Source organism: Podarcis melisellensis (assembly GCF_964234715.1).
Source record: "Podarcis melisellensis genome assembly, chromosome: 1".
NCBI lineage: Eukaryota > Metazoa > Chordata > Lepidosauria > Squamata > Lacertidae > Podarcis > Podarcis melisellensis.
Window position 1 is genome coordinate 34,789,163 of NC_138528.1, and position 22,505 is coordinate 34,811,667.

The window sequence follows — 22,505 nt, forward strand, 5'->3', positions numbered from 1 at the left end:
ACTTGCACTTTGACGTGCTTTCAAACTGCTAGGTGGGCAGGAGCAGGGACCGAGCAATGGAGCTCACTCCGTCGCAGGGATTCAAACCGCCGACATTCTGATCAGCAAGTCCTAGGCTCTGTGGTTTAACCCACAGTGCCACCCGTGTCCCTATTAAAAGAACTAGTTTCCCTGCAAATAAATCAGAATGGCTGCTCAACAAACAGGTCATATAAAATTGTGCTCTTTCTTTGCGCGCTCTCTCTCTCTCTCTCTCTCTCTCTCACACACACACACACACACACTGCTATAACTGAATTGCAGTTTGAAAACTTTTACAATTCCATCATTCCTAGCTTTTGTTCTTGGTAAAAGGGTGAGCTCCCGTTGTTCTGTCCCAGCTCCTGCCAACCTAGCAGTTTGAAAGCACACCAGTGCAAGTAAATAAATAGGTATTGCTATTTATCCAGGGTCCTTTACCTACTTTTTACCTTTTACCTCTTGGTAAACCATGATGGCTATATTAAATATAACAATGCATTTTAAGCCACTGTTCCCTTTTACTGTATGATGAAAGATTATTATGAGAAATGCTATATCTGTTTCTTTAATGGTACAATCAACGGTGCAATCCTATATGTGTCTACTCATAAGTAATCCCATTTGAGTTCACTGGCGCTTGCTCCCAGGCCAAGTGTGTACAGGATTGCAGCTTTAGTTAGAAACCACTGCTGCAATAACTCCCTTTCAACAGCAGATTCAAAATATGAATCTTTAGAGATTAGAAACCTAGAGCTGAAAAGCCCTTTAAATGAACTAAGAAAAAGCAACGTATCTGCTCACGTATATGACATTTCTCTGTATTGATCTGAAGACCCAAATCAATTCACTTGTACTTTTTCAGTATCATAATACTAATCTTAAACATTACAGGAAAAGCAGGATGGCTCGAACCATCAAGATGCATTAGAATTTCTAACCATAGACTTACAATTTGTAGCTACCATTCAACCTTTCTTTTCCTTTCGGCTTGCTCAGCCATTTCACAACTGCCTCCTCAGTTTTACCAATCAAGTTTTGCTTTTCTGTGTCAGGAATAGGGATTAGTATTTTGGACCTACTTTTACTGTACTGTGAATTAGACTTCCCAAGTAAACATATTAGGAAATTCTTTATATGGTGCAAATTATGTTTTTCACCTCTCATAGTATATAGACCCTTCTATTTTATTTTATTTAGCGACAAACCCATGTGGATTTTTGACTGTGCAAACCCACCTCATCATAAAATTTAGTATGTGAATGAGAGTTCATTGGTGTGTCAATGGGAGCTTTGCCCCCAATTTTCTTATGTGAGATTTTCAGTAGCTTTTGCCTTGGAACAAAATTAAACACCTAGAATAAAATTAATCATAGCTATTGCCTGAATACATCTGGCCCTCCAGATGTTGCTGGACGACAGCTTCCACCATTCCTTATTGTTGCCCATCCTGGCTGGGACCCAAGGGCACTGGGGTCCAGCACCATGGTTTCCCTGATCCTGCTTTAGTTATTATTATTTTTTACATTTATATCCTACCTTTCCTTCAAGGAGCTCAAGGCAGTAGACATGGTTTTCCTGTTTCCCTAATTTTATCACCACAAGAACCCTGTGAAGTACGGTAATTTAGGCTGAAAGACAGTGACTGGACCATAATAATGTAAATATGGGGGAAGTGGAGTTATTGTTTTGTTTTTATTATGTATTTTGGATTGTTTATCTTGTATTTTTATGTTGTGAACCGCCCTGAGATCTGAGGATGAAGGGTGGTATACTAATTTAATAAATAAAAAATAAAATATAATAAATAACATGCTTAATTTCAAAGAGAACTAAACATTATTCTCTCTCTCTCTCTCTCTCTCTCTCTGTGTGTGTGTGTGTGTGTGTGTGTTAGTAACTGGGATTTATTCAAGGAACAGTTTCAGTAAACCTTGATACTACTTTTGTAGCCATAAACTAACACCCCAGCCCAATGTCTACATTCATATTTAAAGGTCAAGGACAAGGATGAATTGCTATTGCTTAACTATTAAACATAGGTGGAAGAATTCCTATTTTCCACACTGAGTACTTCCTAAACTGTATTTCTAGTTGTGAAAAAGCAAAAACACCTGTCACATAATAAAAGGCATAATAGCATATGCAAAGTCTGAGTTCCTGAATGTGAATGCTTACGATATAGTTCTAAAACTGCCGTTTTCCGCCCTCCCTGTATGCTTATAAAAAAGTCCCCCATGGTAGTGTGGAAAACACTTTAAAAAAGTCCTAGGGGGAAAGTTTCCTAGAGACTTTGAAATCCTTCCTATTTCTGGTTTCTTTGGAGGTTTGTAAAATCAGCTCTCTTCTGCTGTCTCTCAACAAGGTAAAAAAAGGAAAAGAAAAATACCCCCTAGATATATTCCTTAGATTTTCTATTATGCTTCACAGGTTTTATACAGTTTCTGAAGTCAGTCTTATTTTTTTATTGTCTTTTTTATTTTGATCACTTTCTCAACCGCCCAAAAAGGGAGGGAATTAATATTTTTGAAACACTTCTGTGGGCATTATCAATTTAAAGGTCATGACTCAGGTACAGTATGATGATAAACTGAAATAAAGAAGAATTGCATTAAATTAGGGAGATTACCTATGGAATTCCTAAATTAAGTAAGGGAAGGGAATTACATATGGAACCACCCTTTTGCCTAAGTTTCATACCTTCCCAGATAACTAGCAGAGTAAAATTCTACAATGAAAAGACTAGCTACTTAATTCAGATCAATTAGAGCTGCCATTTCAAAAAGGAAAAACCAAGGCAATCCCAAAGCATTTGAGCTCCCTCCCCCCCAAAAAAGCCCTGAAAATGCAATTTTTCGATTGACTTGTCTAGGATCCAGGCTAAGGCACCACCTTTTGGAAACCCCCCGGGTGTCAATTCCACCTTTGAAATTCTGGTAATGTATGGCAGCCCTAGACCAATACAGACAATTTAGCTCACAGCCCTGCTAGTAGGCTCTCATTGTTTCCTTGGGGTTGTTAGGTCGTTATGTGTGACTATGCAGAAGTCACAACTGGCTGAATCCTGCTAACATGGTCTAGACCAGGGCTGGGGAATATGTGGCTCTCCAAAAGTTGTTGGGCTACAATTCCCATCATCCCTGATCATTGGCTATGTTTGGTAGGGCTGATGGGATTTGCAGTGCGATGATATCTGAAAGGTGTCTCTGTTTCTTCAGAGTCCCTTCTCCAAGGGATGATCTACATGTAACTCTAAACAAATAATGTCCTGTTGTGTCTTAAATAAATACTAACAGCAGTTGCAGGAGAGCCTAATTTTCAGCAGAACCATGGCATGTAGGGAGGGAAGGCTTAATTCTCCTGCCCTGCTGTGGTCATGACAAAAAACGCAACAGCAAGATTGGACTACTGCAATGCCCTCTATATGGGATTTCCCTTGCACATGCTCCTGGAAACTTCAGCTATTGCAGAATGCTGCAGCATAGTTGCTTACAGGAGTGAGACCCTGTCAGCATGTAACACCATTCTGTGGGAATTTTAAATGAAATTAATTCATATATCTGGTGGACAAAGAAGCTATATTTTTAACACCTCCTTTCTGCTCTCTGATTTGGTTTTTAGGATGTGGTGAATTTGGAAAGTGCTTTTGTTTTAATTGTGTTTCTCATGGGATAGCATTTACATTATGCAATTGTGCTTTATTTTAATTTCTTGTTGTGAAAGTTTGTGGGGTATATTTGCATACAGGTCGATGTGCAAATATTTTAAAGAAATACATTAATGCTTGCCTTCCTAATCCTTAACTCAAACTGTTCATTCTTCCTCCAGGTTCCTCTTTGTCAGTCGTTCTTAGTATTGAATCATTGCCTTTTCCCGTTTTGTTTCCAACATTTTAGGACCTGCCGCCAGGCTTCACTCTGCCCTGTGTGAAGTTTTAATCCCAACCCAACTAACAACTTTCCCTCTCCTTACAGAAGATGACCTGTAAACTGTTTAGGTTCCTGAGAAACTGAAGGTTTTTCAACCATACCATCCCAGACATGTGGAAGCTTCACCTCTAAAATAGAAAAGAAAAAAAAAGATTTTCTTTTCCTGCTTCCTGTAATAGTGTGTGAATTTTACTTTCTAGAACTAAGTGTTTTGAAATTGACTAGTTCAATTGATTTGGCATCTGCTTTCCCCCTCATCATTTATGATTCAACATTGCCCAGACTTTGAGTCTATGTTATATTTTAGAGCCTAGTTAACATAGTAGTAGCATTCATATGGAAAGAGGACACTGAGGGTGAACTGTTTAAAGGATAATTAACATGCATTAAGCTTATCGTATTCTGGCTTGCCTCACTCTTACAGATTTGTACATACAACTTGCTCTGCTCTTAGGCTTTCCTCACTACTACAACCAGCAACAAAAGAACTGAGTGTGGCAATTGCTAAATTGTTAGGCTTGCATAAAAATGTGAATTTGAAAAAAGAAAGCTAAGGCTGCACTCAAATTCAGTGTAAACAGCAAATAAGAATAATAATAAATTAAAAATAAAATAAAATTTAAGCCACCAATGTAAGTTGTCATCTTTCTCTCAATAGAGCTTTATACAACCAAGATTGTTGTGAAACATTTGCAGTTAGAACAGGGGGTGGGATAGCTCAGGCCTAAGGGCCAAATGAGGTCCTATTTGACCCTTGGGACTCTCCACAAACCACACCCACTCCCCAGTCACAACACCTGTCCTTAGGCAGCACTCCCCAGCAGTCCTGCTTCACAACTTCCTTGAGTGTTTTTGCCTAGCTGGAACATGTCCTTGAATTCTGATTATGTCTTTTGCCTGCTTCGGTGGAAGATACCGCTATGTGTACAAAAGTAAAATATACATTTCATTGCTTTGCCCACTTTTTGGCTCTGGTTCCATCTTACCACTGGCAAGTAGTCCCTGGAATGTTGCCCAGAAGGGAGCACAGCCCTTGGGTTGCAAAAGGTCCCCCATCTCTGAACGTGAGAAGTTGAATGCCCTCCATAAAGGATAATACATGTCACTCTGTACAGTAATCAAGAAGAGCTGAAGAAACGACTTCTTTGCCATACAAATTGCAATCTGCATAGAGGTAGAATATGCTAACTCTGGAAACAAGTGTTTTAAATGTCTAGTCAAATGGAATCTACTATCTTTCTGGAACTTCCTGAGATGTATTGATGACATTTACCTGATCTGAGCAAGGAAGAAAATGCTTGTCACATTCCGCTGCGATTCAGCGACTTCTCCCCCACTATTCATCTGAATCCACAGCAGGTTTGCTTTCTGGACACTACAGCGACTAAGCAATTGGCATATAAATGCCACCTTACACCAGACACATACCCTACAACATTTCTCCAATGAAAATAGGGATGTTCCATTCCATAATAATAATTTTACTATTTATACCCCACACATCTTACTAGGTTGCCCCAGCACTCTGGGCAGCTTCCAACATATATAAAAAACATAATAAAACATTGAACATTTTTTAAAAAAAAACTCCCCTATACAGGATTGCCTTCAGATGGCTCAGGAGTTGAATAACCCCATACCCTCCAACATTTCTCCTATGAAAATAGGACCATCCTAAGGAAAAGCGGAACATTCTGGGATCAAATCAGGAACTAGGACAGCTTCTCTAAATCAGGGACATCCCTGGAAAATGGAGACACTTGGTGGGTCTGTAGACAGCTACTAACTCATACACATAGCTGCATGCATTTCCCCAGAGAACACTGCATGATTTATCTTCTATAGTAGCTAAGGATACTGTGCCTAACAGGTTTATATCAGGCATTCATGAAACAAGAAATCCCCATTCAGTTAAGGGAAGTGACAGCTTGACAAGGACCAACTTGTGGGCAGGGCATGACCAGTCAGTGGTCTACTACAAGGCAGTGGTCTACTGTTGGCCAGACCTATAAACCTGGCATGGGATTTTCCCACTGCAAGGGCCTGACTTTCCTTCATTTGTGTATCGAGAGCTTTGTTTGCTTATTTTTGGAATATACTTTTTATTCATTTTCATCTTTACATGAGAGGTTGCTTTGTGTACATTAGAGCATATGACATGCACAATTACATAAAATAAAAAATAAGCACTCAGATAAACGTTTCTGAATAGCAAAGTTGAGTTGAAGTATATATACTAAAATTATTACAGTTATTACAGGTTGCTTAGATTGGTGACCATAGAAGTTATAGGAATTTATAGGAACGCAGTGCTGTAAACTAAGAGTAGTGTTCTGCCATATGCCTCATTATTTGTATAACCAATAAAGTCACACCAGACTGCATTAAAATAGTTGTGTTTCTTTTGTCCTCTTACTACTTTTAATTTTTGTTTCCGTTTTCCCCATAATGTTGTTTGCCCAGTTGCATTCTACCATTCCTCCATAGTTAGTAATTGTAATGATTTCCATGTCCTAGTAATAATTGTTCTTGTAGTGGTTAATAGATGGTTATGAGTTCTTTGTTTCTAATTTGCAACATATTGTGACTATACATGTTAAGTAGAGCCAGTCCTGGGGTTACGGGGACTGTCTGCCTTGTAATCAAAAGTATTTCTGTAAATACATTTCCCCGTAACGTTTCTCTCTTTGGACACCTCCACAACATGTGCTGATATGTCCTTATAGTGGAACATCCTCTGCAACACATGGAAGAACTGTTTGGTTTTCTATACGCTAGGTGTCTAGGGGTTAAGTACCTGCCATGCAATTTTAATGGCTCTTTCTCTGGTTGTTGTCCAGGGGTCATTTACCTTTAACTTTACCTCCCAATATGAATTTGCTACCTATAAGGACTGTAGTTTTTGTCCACAATCTGCTCCATGCCTCAACAGTTCGAATCTGCGTGATGAGGTGAGCTCCCATTGCTCTGTCCCAGCTTCTGCCAACCTCGCAGTTCGAAAGCACACCAGTGCAAGTAGATAAAAAGGTATTGCTACAGCGGGAAGATAAACGGCGCTTCTGTGCGCTCTGGCTTCCATCACTGTCCTCCGTGTGCCAGTAGCAGTTTAGTCATGCTGGCCACATGACCCAGAAAGCTGTCTGTGGACAAACGCCAGCTCCCTCGGCCTGAAAAGCGAGATGAGCGCTGCAACCCCATAGTTGCCTTTGACTGGACTTAACCGTCCAGGGGTCCTTTACCTTTACCTTACCTTACCATGTCTCTTTTTCATTTTCTAAATCCCAATTCAGATCCCACAACCTTTTCAAATTTTGCTGAGGACAAAATTGTACACCTATAGTCGATTTATACGAAGTTGATATTAGTCCTTTTGTTATTATATTTTCTTCCACTATTTTTTTTTATATGTTCTTAATTGTATTGTGGCTTTGTTTTTAACCCCAGAATTTGTTTTAAAGGACCTTAATTGGTAGCCTAATAGCCATGATATTCAAACATTCCCCAACTGAATTTGCATCTCATTAATGGTAAGTAGTCGTCCATCTTTGTAAATATCTTTCAAATAATACCATTGCTTTTCTATCCACATATCTATATTAAAGGCTCTATATTTATTTCTGAAAATAAATTCTGAAAATTATTCTGAAAATAATGAGACAGAGGCCTTGGACCAGAACCTTTGCCCATTTGTTCAGATCTTGAAAGTTGTGTGAATAGATTTGTAAGCCGACGTAAAAAGTGGATTTTTTTAAGGTGTTACTTTTATATATTACCATCTATTTCCGAGTTCTCTAATGTGCTCCATTGAGTTCCCTTATTTCCAGACATTTGGTATGTCATGTTGCTGAGTTGAGGTGTGTCGCAGTAGCTGTTTAAATTTGGGAGTCCCCATCCTCCAACGGTTGGGTGAAGGTACATCAAATATTTTTAAATATGTGGTCTGTCTGAAATATGAGTTTGTTACGTTTTCTTTGTCGTCTGGACATATGGGCTGGACAGCTGTGCTTGTTTTATCTTCTTCTTCTCTTCCTACCAATCTAAGCACCTGTTGGTGGAGTCTGTCCAATCAGAAGGAAAGGGAGAGGGTGCATTCTATGACATCTAGGTATTGAGGAGCTGGGCCCTGCATCAGAGCGTATCAAAGCAACAGAGAGATGGTTTGGCATGCAATCTGTCTTATAAGAGAGCAGGGTTCTTGGTGGGCACTGTAACATGCCTCTGATGGAAACAAGATGCCTATAGACTAAGGTTACCAGATGTCCCCGTTTCCCGGGGACAGTCCCTGGATTTACAGTCCCCATACAAAGTCCATTGAAGTTGAAAAGCGTCCCTGGATTCATTGAAAAAAAAAATCTGGTAACCTTACTGTTGACATCATACTTGCAACTCTAGTGACAGTCATGATCAACTATTGACACTACTGTTCATGAATTACAAAATTTTGCATGGTATTTTATTTTATAAAAGAAAACAAAAATAGTCCCCATCCAGCCACTTTTGCAGAAATAGTTTCACCATTTTGGATGGTTAACCTGAAGTGTATATTGTGTGTGTGTGTGTGTGTGTGTGTGTGTGTTTTCTCTCCACAGCAACATTATTCACTTTGCAGCAAGGCTCTTCTTTCCTTCATTAGCACACTGCTAAGGGAGAAGCAGCTTTCATTGCTCCAAATAAAGTCCTCAGCAAATAGATATGGATATCAATACTTTATTTGCAAAGTGCTTGACGTATTCAACACATGCACCATTATGGAAGGCTTTAACTCCAAGCAAAAAAGATTTGTGGCAAAGCATATGACCTTCTCCCCACTACAATGGCCATCCCCTAATTAGGCAATGCATCTGATAGTCATTAACAGGAATGAGATAATGAATCACTTTCTCTCTTCTTTGTTAATTTGCTGTAACCAAGCGGCTAATGGATGTCAGAGCTGAGTGATTGCACTGATTATAGTGATTTATAGTTGCAACAAAACAATTTAAAACCATTCTGATTATTCATGTTAAAGATAGTTTATGTTTTGTTTACTAAATATTTTACATCCTTTTTCCTGTCCCCCTTGCAGACTTCCGTGTGCAGAGCAAAACAATTCTTTCTGGAATTTTTAAAAAGTTTCAGTCTGGGGATTCTTTCTGTCTTTTTCCTTTCTGGTATTGTTTCAGAGTAAGACATTTTATTTTGTTTATAGAAAAATTTACCCAGTAGAAATGAAAAGCCTTAGGGTGGAAAGAAAACTTCAGTGGTGCCTAGTTCAAAAGGAGGAGGAAATAAGAGGAAATAAGACAAACTTCAAGCCACTTTACCTTGGGGCTCTCAGTCCCTTCCTCATCCTCTGCTGACACATCAGTAGCAAGTATCTCTGCTTTGATGATACCCAGAGCCCTCAGAATCCAGCTGTGTTGTCGTTTGATTTGCCTCTGTAGTTCCTTCCACTGACTTGCAATCATCTGCAGCATGTCCTTCAGTCCTTCTCGCAGAAAAAAATAAATAGAATGAGAGAGAAACAAATTAAGTCATGCATTCGACTTCATCCTTTAATAACATTATTTATACTAAAGGCAGCAAAGAATTTCCCAGGGGAACAAAAAGAACAGGGGGTGTTGAGGGGGAAGAAATCCCCTTGACCTTAACTATTTCATCACACTTTACTGAGAAATCTGATCTGGAATTCTAACCTATCGATAGTGGAAACTGGATAGGACCAAAATGTGACACACGCAGCAAAACATGATCTGCTATAAGTTCTGACTGAAAACAGAAAAATAAAGCAATATATGTTGAAGAAGGGACGCAGGTGGCACTGTGGTGTAAACCACTGAGCCTTGGGCTTGCCAATCGGAAGGTCGGCGGTTTGAATCCCTGCAATTGGGTGAGCTCCCGTTGCTCGGTCCCAGCTCCTGCCAACCTAGCAGTTTGAAAGCACGTCAAAGTGCAAGTAGATAAATAGGTACCGCTCTGGCGGGAAGGTAAATGGCGTTTCCGTGCGCTGCTCTGGTTTCGCCAGAAGTGGCTTAGTCATGCTGGCCACATGACCTGGAAAAACTGTCTGTGGACAAACGCCGGCCTGTAAAACGAGTTGAGCGCCACAACCCCAGAGTCGTTCGCGACTGGACTTAACTATCAGGGGTCCTTAACCTTTACCTTTACCTTTAATGTTGAAGAAACAAGCAACAAATTCATACTTCAGCCCTGTTCACTGAACAAAATGCTGTTCCAGACATATATTAGCTATTGCCCTCATCTTCTTTTTTCTCCCTCCCTCCCTCCCTCCCTCCCTCTCTCTCTCTCTCTCTCTCTCTAAAAAACACACACCATATTTAACAGATATGCAATGACCTATCAGGCTGGTTTTTGTGAGACTGATACATTCAGGAAATTATGCAAATCAGCCAACTGGCTTAACATAGCATGAATGTTTTGAGAGAAGTCTGTTTCATGTTCTATCAGAGTGTATGCAGGTAGAGAAGTAATAGATGTAAAAACTCAAATAATAATCACACTAAAACCCAGAGGACAACTTCATCTTGGGGGGAGATACCTTTTTCCAACCAGACCAAAATGAAGCCTCAAATTTCTAGGCATTCTATTAAACCATCCTATTAAACTAGTCATGCAAAGTTCCAAAAACATGACAAAAGTTATTATTCATTCTGACTTAAGGCTTTTACTGAAAAGGACAAGCATAACTAAAGGAAATAATATTCCTAATCTTAAAATCTTTCCTAATAAATACTTTAAAATTGCAGTAAGAATTAGCTTAAATGGCAAAGGAGCATTTAGCAATGCGATTACTCATGCTGACTATGTAAAATATATATATGTGTATAGATATGAAATCCTAATTTATCATCTTAATGTTATTTCCATAGCACCTACATCAAAGAATATGTCAGCGTGAAGTTTTCAGTGATGTAATTTCAATTGAAACTCAGCTGAGCATTGAGACCAAAATAAAATGAACAGACTATTTGCTGGCAGTATTTCATTTTGTAAGTATCACAGCATTGTATGCAGTATATGAAACATTTATAAATCTTGAAGGTCAAACTGATAATGTAAATATTAATAATACATAAGGAAGTGAATATATGCAGTAATTTACAGCAATGCTTCTTTATTCTTTAATAGTCTGGAGACATAAAGACTTGCAATAATTCAGAAGGATTTACCTGATTTGTGAGATACTATAAGATCAAGAAGTTGGCGTCCTTCTTCTACAACAGCTTCCTTCAAAGCACAGTGGCTGTCTACATTCAGCTTAAAACTCTGCAAGGGAAATTATATATGTGTGTGTGTGTGTATATATATATAGAGAGAGAGAGAGAGAGAGAGAGACTGAAATGGTAGAGATGCATTCTAACATAAAACATACGTACTAAATTACTTGCTATTTTTATCAAGAACGGCAGTGCCATTTACCCAACAGCCACATACATTTGCAATACTGAAAGCTATTGATATTTCAGAACGGAGCTCAAAATGTTTCCATTAGATTAGCAAAGTGCATCTGTGTTGAAACAGCTGACAAATCTAGAAATTCATTAAGTTTTATGAAAACATGTAACATGTGGGCAATATGCGGAATAACAGTGTCCTATAAAATAAACTGAACTGGAGCCATCAGTTCATGAATGCTCTTTTTTTCTAAATAAATAAACAAACAAACAAACAAATAAATTCAAATATTGGAGAATGAATGATTTCTATAAATATATGCAGCGTACATTTTTATCCAGTAAAACAAAATATTGCAACAAATTAGTTCTGATGTTCAGGTTCACGATAGTCCACTATTGTATTTATTTTGGTGGTAATCAATTTCATTTTGACAACTAGACATAGGAAGAACAACAAAGGAACTTGAGGAACTCTGTGTGAGCTTGTGCACCTCTGAGTATTTGATATATGTCACACAGCAGTCTTTACAAGGGAAGACCTGCAAAGTTTATTGGAAAGAACCTTACATTTATACACGGAGCACAACATACTCATTCTTGCACACTTATAGCACTCAGCCCTGGGGGCAAGTAAACCCACCCCCTTACTGCTCCCTTTCCCTTCCTTTACTCCTAACTTCACTAGAAATGATAGGAACAATCTCTCCACCTGTCAAGGCAGAAAGTCCTGTGTGCTGCCTTGCTCCTACATTCAAAACAGCTGGGCCCAGGAGAAGTGGATGGCTAAAAGATTGCCCCTTTTTGGAATGATTTGGAAGGGGCTAGAAAAATTGTAAAATATGCTGACAGCTAAGGTCAAATGACAAATCCTAGCAATATAATTTTGCAGTGTAATGCTATGCACATTAGTCTCATTGTATATATAAATTTCAGTCAGTGTTTTATTGTGGGCAGTGGGCTGTCTTGGAAGAACTTTCCCTGAAGAACTTTCCCTGAGAGGTGGCACAGATGGTTGGGTCAGCCCATGTGGCGTCATATGACATCAGAGGAATCTGTGTCTGCTTTCAGCCGTGATTGGCTCCATTTTGGAGCTTCTGAATGGAGATTCCATCAAGGCTTGCATTCAACACTGAATTTAATCTATAGGTGTCTTGTGAAACCTGCCGGCTCGCTTTTGTCCCCTGGTATGTCAGTGAGGAGTAGGCTGATAAAACACAATTGTGGAATGGGGTGGGCCGCACACAAGGCTCGCATGCCTTTAAAAGCAGCACAGAAGTTGGCATTTGGGCGGCTACAATTTGCTGTATCATGTGAGAAATGCACTGTCAAATTCTATAAAGAAATTAAAGATGGAAGACCTCTCTCTGTCTTCGTATCATTAGATAACGCTAATGAATGATCATAGAAAGCCCCTCCCGAAGCCTCCAACACAAATTTCATGCTGTGCTATTTATTTATTTTTTATGGCATTCAGCTTGTCATCTAGAAATCTTTTAAAAACAAATATTATATATTTTAGGGAACTAAGGAACCCAATTTAAACATTTTGATTTTCTAAAAAGATGTTCACATTTAAAAACTGAGATGGCCCCCCAAAATAACTTTTTTATATATATTATTAGGCAAGTAATGCCAAAACCGGAATGAAAATGAGATGGAGCCAAAAATATAAACTGGGTCAAGCATCCAGAAGATAAGAAGAAGAAAAACAACATTACTTTTTGTGCAGCTCCTTTTCGTAAAGCTTCACTTTCCATGAAACCTTTTCTGGAAGTTCCTTTCATGAAAGTGAGCTCAGACAATATTTAATTTACTGTTTACTTAAAACAGGCTTGTGTTGAATAGTTTGTAATCATGCACTTCACAAGAGATGTACCATGCGGGTGCCTCATATAGCAAAAGAAAACCTAAAGGGCCCGAGAGTAGGTTGGATAATTTCATGTAATTGAAGCGGAGCATCGATGCAGCTGGATGTGGCGCTGCCTCAAGATGATGGGGATGCGTTTGATAGGAAAATTGGAAAAGATGAGGTATTCTTCTTCATTAGAAAAAATAGACTTGCTGCCCTAGAAAAGATTCATTTAACATAACATACCAAGTATACAATGCAGCTTGATTTACAGGTGCACCTATTAACCAGTAATAATGTTGACTGAAGAAGTAAAATATGATGAATAAAGATGGGCCAAAACTCTGGGGCTTGATTTGCAATTTTACAGTTGCACAGAATTTAGACTTCGGCGTCTTAATTTGCTGCAAAGCACAAATAGCGAAATCTGGCAACAGATTAACCAATAACACATTGGTCTTAAGGGGGAAACTCTTCTCACTAACTGCAAGCATCGTAGCAAACAAGAGCAAAATAGATGGTAGTCAGTGGCACGTTACATTATCTCCATTCAGGTGTGCGCCTTTTTCTTCTTCTGCAGCGTTAAAGCTTGCTGCTTCCCAGAGAAAATAACTCAACGCTGACAGACTAGGCAGATCTGGCATCAACAGCACAGTTTTACAGGTAGGAGTCTGAGCAGGTGGGCATCTAGGAGCAGTAAAGGTAAAGGTAAGGTAAAGGACCCCTGGACAGTTAAGCCCAGTCAAAGGTGACTATGGGGTTGCAGCACTCATCTTGCTTTCAAGCCGAGGGAAAATTCCTTCATAATCCAAATTCCTAGCTAAATAAAAATATATGTAGCCTTTTCTTAAATATTGCTGCAGTGTATTTATGATGCTCTTTGTTCCTGCATGCTAATGCTGAGATCCTATGTCGTATTCAACAAAGTGTTAAGCAGATCGTTTTGTCACTCCCAAGTATTTCTCCTTGTGCAACAACAACAACAATTTATTTATACCCCCCCCCCACATCTGGCTGGGTTTCCCCAGCCACTCTGGGCGGCTTCCAACAAAATATTAAAATACAATAGTCCTTAGATATTAAAAGCTTCCCTAAAGAGGGCTGCTTTCAGATGTCTTCTAAAAGTCAGGTAGTTGTTTATTTCCTTGAGATCTGGTGGGAGCGCGTTCCACAGGAAGGGCGCCACCACTGAGAAGGCCCTCTGCCTGGTTCCCTGTAACTTCACTTCTCGCGGTGAGAGAACCGCCAGAAGGCCCTCGGCGCTGGACCTCAGTGTCCGGGCAGAACAACGCAACAGAACAATCACCCTGTGCACCTCCTAAATCTGTTCCAGGGGTCCCCCCAACCCTTCAGAGCAGATTTGGAGGTGGAACATACATGTGGAAGAGACAGGGAACAACCCACTGAGCTAGTGCAATTTTGCAGTTGAATACTGTACTGCCTACTGTTTCTAAGCCAATGGACATTGTTCTTTTCTTCTTTTTTTCTCAGCCAGCAAAATCTAAGGTATACTTAACACAGCATTGGGTGAAGCTGACTGTATCTCTGTCTCTAACACTGGGTATAGTGGTAGTTATTGTTTTAATAAAATCCAGACCTTTATGTGGTTACGAAAATATTTTGAAAATATTTCAGACAGTATGCTTGCATACTGCAATACTAACAGATGTGCGGTTGTTTGTGTTCTGAATTACACCCAGTGCATGTCATGTTCCTAAAACAGCAAAGTGAAGACTAGGAAGAAAGGAAGCATGCTTTGTAAGTCTGTCTTGGATCCATTGCTGTATAGCTTCAGACTGAAACTGCCTTGGTCACCATGGCTGATGACATTTATTGAGAGAGATATGGGGAAACCTTGCTTATTCTCCTTGAACTCTCAGTAGATTTTGATACTGTTGATACTGTTGACCATAGTACCCTTCTGGAGCATCTCAAGGGGTTTGGGGGAGCTGTGCTTCAGTGGTCCCACTCCTACCTCCAGGGATTTCTCCAAAAAGCAGTCATGGGAGGCTACTGCAGCCCCATGGGAGTTGTTGGCAAAGGCTGCTCAAGTCTCTACATGTGTTGTCTACTGTGTAAATATTCTGTGTGCAAATGTCAGATGGGATCAGATAGCATTGACAGTCATGCAAGATCCCCCAATTCAAAAAGTCCCACTCCATTTTGAGTACAGCCCTGACATCTCCAGCCCTCCCTCAATGGCAGATTTAGGAAAACACTACTGGTTTGGTCACATTGGGTGACAAGCCTTAGGGGCGCTTCAACTAAGATGTCCAACGGAAGGCGAGAAATGTGTGTGTGAGAGAGAGACAGACAGAGAGAGAGAGAGAGAGAGATTTTGGCATCGCAGAGGGCGCCGCTGAAATTTGAGGTACAGTGGTGCCCCGCAAGACGAATGCCTCGCAAGACGAAAAACCCGCAAGACGAAAGGGTTTTTCGGTTTTTGCGACGCTTCGCTAGACGATTTTCCCTATGGGCTTGCTTCGCAAGACGAAAGCCCATAGGGAAATCTCCGGGGACCTCTTTTAAATGCTGGCGGTGGGGAGCAAAGCCTTCCCCCCCCCTCCGGACTTCAGAAGAGGTCCAGGAAGGCCGGCGGGGGCGAAAGGCTTTGCTCCCCACCGCCAGCATTTTAAAAGCGGTCCGGGATAGCAGGGAAGCGCTTCCCGCTATCCCGGACGGCTTTTGAAGGCAGGCAGGGGGGGAGCAAAGACTTTTGCCCCCCGCCAGCCTTCAGAAGAGGTCCAGGACCTCTTCTGAAGGCGGGCGGGGGGCAAAAGTCTTTGCTCCCCCCTGCCTGCCTAACCGGGAGAGCGGAAAAGGCAGCGCTGCCTTCCCGCTCTCCCGGAAAGGCAGGCAGGGGGGAGCAAAGACTTTCGCCCCCCGCCCACCTTCAGAAGAGGTCGGGGGACAGACTGTCCCTGGACCTGGTCTGAAGGCGGTTTCCATAGGAACGCATTAATTGATTTTTAATGCATTCCTATGGGAAACCGTGCTTCGCAAGACGAAAAACTCGCAAGATGAAAAGACTTGCGGAACGAATTAATTTCGTCTTGCGAGGCACCACTGTACCAAGGTCTGCCGCTACCTAATTTTCCTCCCCCTCCCCAATGAAAAACAACTTTTATTTTGAGAAAGGTAACTCATGGCATCAACAAAGGAACTGTGTTTAAGTACACAATTGCTGGCATTATTTTCCATTGGGAAGAGGGATTCTAGGGGGGAAAAACACCACTCGCTTTTTCTAGTACAGTAGTACCTCGGGTTAAGTACTTAATTCATTCCGGCGGTCCGTTCTTAACCTGAAACTGTCCTTAACCTGAAGCACCACTTTAGCTAATGGGGCCTCCTGCTGCTGCCGTGCCGCCGGAGCACGATTTCTGTTCTCATCCTAAAGCAAAGTTGTTAACCCGAGGTACCATTTCTGGGTTAGCGGAGTCTGTAACCTGAAGCGTATGTAACCCAAGGTACCACTTTATTTAAAATGAAAGTTTGGTTTTTTAAAAAAATCTTTTGAGACAACCTATGTACTTTGTGAATCTGTCTGTCACTGGAAGTGGGGCAGGCCAGTATATGGAATCCCTTGTTCCTACTTAGAGATGGGAAGGCCTGGAAAAAAACCAGAAAAATTGGAAAGTAACCAGTTTCCCCCCTGTTTTTCCCAAAGCTGTTTTTTTCCCCAGAAAAATGGCGGCGGGGGGGGGGACGGGACTGGGCGGAATAATCAAACTATATCAAACTGTTTTCTTCAGTTTTTCCACGGGGAAAACAACTTTGGAAAAAGACAGAAAAAAAGGTGTGTGTGTCCCCCCCCCCCCGGATTTTTCCAGGCCTTGCCATCTCTATTCCTACTTTTTTAGATTCCTTCCAGCAAATGCTAGAAGACTAGAAAATCATTGGGTTGATTAACATAGTCTACTGCTGCAGCAGATATGTGCAGCACATTGTCCCGCCATGTAGATTTATAATTTCTTGTCCCCTCACCCCCTATCAAGATCCTGATTTGCTGCTATTATTCATATTTCTATTCCACACCCCAGATTCACTTCCACCTGCAGCTTGCTGCTGTTGCTGTGATCCTTTGCCTATTGCTTGTACCCCTCTTGCTTCCTAATAGTATGAAGACTTTCCTTCCTCTCCACCACGTAACTACCTACTTATATCTCCCTCTCTCTCTCACTTACTCTCCCACTCTCTTTCTCTTTCTCTTTCTCTCTCTCTCTCTCTCTCTCTCTCTCTCTCTCTCTCTCTCTCTCTCTCACACACACACACACACACAGAGCACATAGACAAAACAAATCTACTCATGGGGGGGGGTCATGCAAATTCACCTAAAGATTATGCATAGCAAATATGAGCCGTAATCTCTCGCCTTCTCTCCCTGATATGACAGCATGGAACTAACCGGCGCCATCACTGTGCATGAGGTTTAAAACTTGTGATTTCCCCAAATCTGTGTTCTGAAATGCTCCAGCCCTGGGAGGGCAGAACAACATGGTTCCCCCTCCCCTTAACATAGATCAGTTTTGCCACACATACAGGTAATAACACATGAACCCATTCTGCAATAATTATTAAAACAAAACATTCTAGCAGACTTCCCTTGAGTGTTTTTCTTTTGTTAGCATTACCCAAAGCAGCTTCTGCCTATGACAATATACTTTACACAGTCTGAAGGTGAAATGAAATCCTTCTTTTTAGAAATGTGTTTGGAAAAGTTGTTTCAGATCTCCAATAAATGAATGTGCATGGCATCTTTTAAAAAAAATGCAAATAAGTATTTTTTGAAACAGAAATGGGAAAGTTCTTTTGCACTGGCAAAAGAGCAACAAAAACAGGACAAAACAGGAGTGGGGAACTTTTGACCCTCCATCTGTTGCTGTGCTACATTCTTGACCATTGGCCATGCTGGCCGGGAATGATGGGAGACAGAGAACAATAATATCTGGAGGGTCACAGGTTACTCACAACAGAGGTATAAGTTCTAGTTTGAATCCAAGAAGGCTGAAGGCTTAAACTCAGGCCTTGGCAAAGCACTGGAAACAGAACTGAATTGTGCAAAAAGTAATTATTTGTAAGTTGTGAGAGTGTATAAACTCACAGTGTTTATGGAGATAGTCCTCTTTTGTTCTTTAAAAATATTTAGCCTGCACATATTTGGGTTTGAAGCACCCACAAAACACACACACATAATTTCCATTCTGTGAGCACTGATATGTTTCTCCTGGGCACTACTGACACCTCTCTTCCCCAGTTTGATGCTCAACCGTGTGAAGAGGGCATTTGCACATCTTTTTGCTCAAAGAAGGAAGTCCTAACATGTGGGTCGGCAAACTAAGGCCTGGGGGCCAGATCCGGCCCAATCGCCTTCTAAATCCGGCCCACAGACGGTCCGGGAATCAGTGTGTTTTTACATGAGTAGAATGTGTGCTTTTATTTTAAATGCATCTCTGGGTTATTTGTGGGGCATAGGAATTCGTTCATTCTCCCCCCCTCAAATATAGTCCGGCCCCCCACAAGGTCTGAGGGACAGTGGACTGGCCCCCTGCTGAAAAAGTCTGCTGACCCCTGGACCTAACAGGTGAACACACATGGAACTTTTTCCACAGCAAGATGGCTTGAGACTTAAACCCAGGGCTTGCTGTCGGAAGCTGCGCGAGGAGTGTCATTGGACAGATGATTTGGGGGCAGCCAAGCTCCTGCCATTTCCACTCCTTAAGTTAGTGCCAAATGCAAATACGATATCCAGATCATTTTGTCACTGCCCTTAATGGGAACTTAATTTCTTAGACTTCTGTTTAAACACAGATTAGCGTTTCTGCCAGGCCAAGAGCAAATGCAAAGTTGACATTCTAATTAATAAAATATAGATCACAAAGCAATGACTAGTTCTGTCTTCCAATAAAACAATGCCCCTTCATTAACGTTCAGTGCAATCCCATGTATGTGTAATCAAGAAGTAAGTTTCAGAAGGCTAGGTGACAGAAACTTAGTGTGTGCATGTAATTTGGGAATATATAAACCTGCCTACCATTCAAAGTGAAACTGCAGGTTCCCTGCCCCCACATTATATTAACCCCTTGATTAAACATGCAGGTGACACTTCAACAACTAGCTTTGATCTTTTTTTGGACAGCATTCCTCAACATTAAACTCAGTTCCAAAGCTCCAGCAGAATGAAGAAAGTCTCTGCAGATTATAATGCACATCTGGATGTGAACTGGCCACATAAACAGAGGTGGATTGGCCACTCTTTGTGATGCACAAGGCTGTGTGCACCTTGCTTCAGGTAGAGCTTGGGGATTTTGATTGAACTACAAGCCTCCAGTGCCCCTTTGCCTGCTACAACCTTGACAATTACTCTACCGGTGCAAAACTGTGCTGTGATTTTCAATGTACGTTAATGCATCGTACGGTCACCAACTTTAGCTCAACGACATTCAGAATGATTCCACTATGATGTGCCAGTGTATTGACAACTGAGGAATTATTCAACCCAGGAGGAATAAGACCAGCACAGAGAAAACTCTCACCCCAGTCTCCAAAATCCTGAATTCCTTGAATTGTTTCTTTTCCTGTGTGTTGCGGTGTGCTTGCTGACTCTAGCACTGTTAGTGGGCGGTTCCCTAGACTATATGGGTGGGGTTCAACCTGTTCTGGAAGGAGTTGAACCCCTACATGGGAGCAGGTGTGCAGCTTGGGGGCAGAAAGTTAATTGTTGCCAATCAAATGTTGGGCTGTTACTCATTCTTTTTACATTGTTGTGGTTTTATGTATTTTAACAAAATATGTACACTTTCGCTAAAGGCCTAGGGATAAGCTAAATAAAGAGGGAGGGGGGAAATCACTGTCAGCTTCAATCAATAATCTTGTCTTACCAAGTGTGTTTCCAGGTAGAGCTTAAGGCTGTCTGTCTCTGCTTTAGGAGGAGTCCAGTTCTCTGTCGTTTCCATGGCTTCATTCAACCAGTGGATGAATTCGTCTAGCTTGCTTACAAATCCCTTCCACAAAAAGAAAAGGGGTGGGGTGGGGGACAATGGCATGGCTGTTAGTAAAATGACAATCAGGTAAAAACAATAATTTTATGTCTTTATTTTAATTAAAGGAATATGGCACTGCTCTGAACGTAGCAACTAGCTACACTAAAAGAATCCGGCAGTTCTTGCTTATGAAGATGGAAGAAGGTTGGGCATAGCATGTGCTGGCCTTTTTTGCGCATCAACACTAAGTAAAATCATGGCATGGTACAAGCACACAAAAATAAGAAACTGAAAATCTGACATTGACAGATCTGTCCATCTCTCAGTCAAGAACTGCCTTCTCCCAGATGCTGGGTTCTAGCTTCCATCTTCTGTTGCTATCAAAGGGTTAAAAGAGTAGCAGAAACGCTCTAATCACTGAGCAGCTGGAGGTCATTAGGCTTCCAGGAACATGAGTCTGTATAAATAGTCCCCCTGTTTGTTTGTTCTTCCCCTTCTCCCTTTTGGGTGTGTGTTTTGCTGAGATGTGTGATTCGTCGCCAGGGTTGTTTTTTGGTGTTTTGTAAATAAACCTTATTTTTGATTTACAAACCGCATGCTCCAGGACTCTTTTTTGGGAAGATGCTGCCTCTCCTGCCCTTCTTAGCTGCTGCGCGAAATCCTCTGCCGTGGTGAGACTTTTAAAGAAGGAAGTGCACTGGGCATTTACATTAAACTAATTAAAGTTTAATGGGACAGGTTATGGTTGTTTGTACGTCAAGAAGGAGATAAGGAGAGCAGTTCAGAGTGATTTATGCAAGGACTGGAGTGAAGACAGAAGCGGTTGCCGACAACGAAAGCCTCCAAAGCAGCTTGAGTCCTGCAACGTGCCTAGAAAAGTTTTAAAGAGGCACTGCGCAGTTTGTACTCGCTGGAAGACGTCTGATTCCTCAAGGAGCCACCTCAGCAGCTGGGAGACGGTCTACAGGTGTGTGAGTATCGTTCCTAAGCCCCAGGGAGGATGGCAGAGTCCCAGGAAAGTTTTACTGTCCCGTTTACGCGACTCAATGGGAAAAATTGGCAAGATTGGAAGGCTAGAGTAAGGGTTTGGTTGCAAGCAAAAGAGTTGTGGAGCTGTACTGAAGCACCGCCTTTACAGGCAGCTGCAGACGCGTCTGCAGAAGCCAAAGCAGCAGCAGCAGCTTCACAGAAACGCGACAGGAAAGCCCAAGGTCTACTAGTTTTGGCAGTGGGACCAGAGCAAATGCCTTATGTTTCTGAGTTAAAGAACACGCATGAGGTCTGGACGGTTCTGCAGCGGTTAAATTCCAGAAACACTGCGGGGGCCAAGATCCATGCTACAAGATGTTTGTTTGATTTACGTCTCCAACCGGGAGCGTGTGTGAAAGAACATATTGCCAAAATGGTGTCTGCCTTTAATCAACTAAGACAGCTGGGCATTCCTTTCTCTATGGAGCAGCAGTCATACATATTGTTGTCTTCTCTTGATAAAAGCTATGAGACTCTAGCTCTAACTTTGGAAGCTATGCCTTCAACTGAATTAACCCTTGAATACATTTCTTCTCGGCTTGCGGATGAACAGGATAAAAGGCAAAGAGAAAGAGGTTTGTCTTTAAAGGGGAGTTATGCTGTGCCTAAGAGTGTTGATGCTGAGTTTGAGCACACAGTAAATGCTTTTGCAGCTAGACACTGTTTTCGCTGTGGTTCCCCTTCCCATCTAATCAGGAATTGCACACGTGAACCTGGTCAAGACAGCAACAAGGCCGTTACCCCTAGTTACCAGACAAGGAGTTCCAGGGGACGTCGAAGAAGAGGAGGAGGTCGTGGCTACTCCCACAGCACACAGCACATGGCTTCAGCAATGGCGTTGATGCAAGGGCGTGGCCAAGGCAGCAATCTACGCTGGTTGATCGACAGTGGTGCATCTCACCACCTGGTGGCGCCATCTAGTGTCCGTTTGCAGAATTGCAGACATTTGCAAACCCCTAAAGTTGTGACTATGGCAGATTCAACTAAACGTTCCTTAGAGACTGTAGGCACAGTGTTCTTAAATTGTTTGCAAACAGAAATTGATGCCTACGTGCTAAAGGGACTGAAGGGGTGTATTTTGTCTGTGTCAGAACTTGATAGAAATGGGTTTAAAACTGTGTTTGAAAATGGGGTTTGCACTATTTCAAAGAATAACGTATCTCTTTTGCAGGTGGAATGCAGAAATGGGTTATATTATTTTGAGACAAGTCCAGATGAAGTTGAACAGGTTCATGCTGGTTGTGTGAACACGCCTACCCATAATTCTTGTGTTCATTTATGGCACCGCCGTTTAGGGCATATT

General features: G+C 41.4%; 1 protein-coding gene across 3 annotated transcripts in view; it reads right to left on the reverse strand.

Moving 5' to 3' along the window:
- Positions 1-22,505, reverse strand: part of AKAP6 (A-kinase anchoring protein 6) — a 243,498-nt gene that overhangs the window by 132,087 nt on the left and 88,906 nt on the right. For all 3 annotated transcript variants that reach the window (XM_081888749.1, XM_081888748.1, XM_081888747.1), the window contains exons 5-7: positions 20,072-20,194; positions 11,117-11,213; positions 9,251-9,414 (exon numbers count right to left, since the gene is read on the reverse strand). In XM_081888749.1, the coding sequence (XP_081744875.1) occupies positions 9,251-9,414; positions 11,117-11,213; positions 20,072-20,194 (384 nt within the window). The remainder of the gene's footprint in view (positions 1-9,250; positions 9,415-11,116; positions 11,214-20,071; positions 20,195-22,505) is intronic.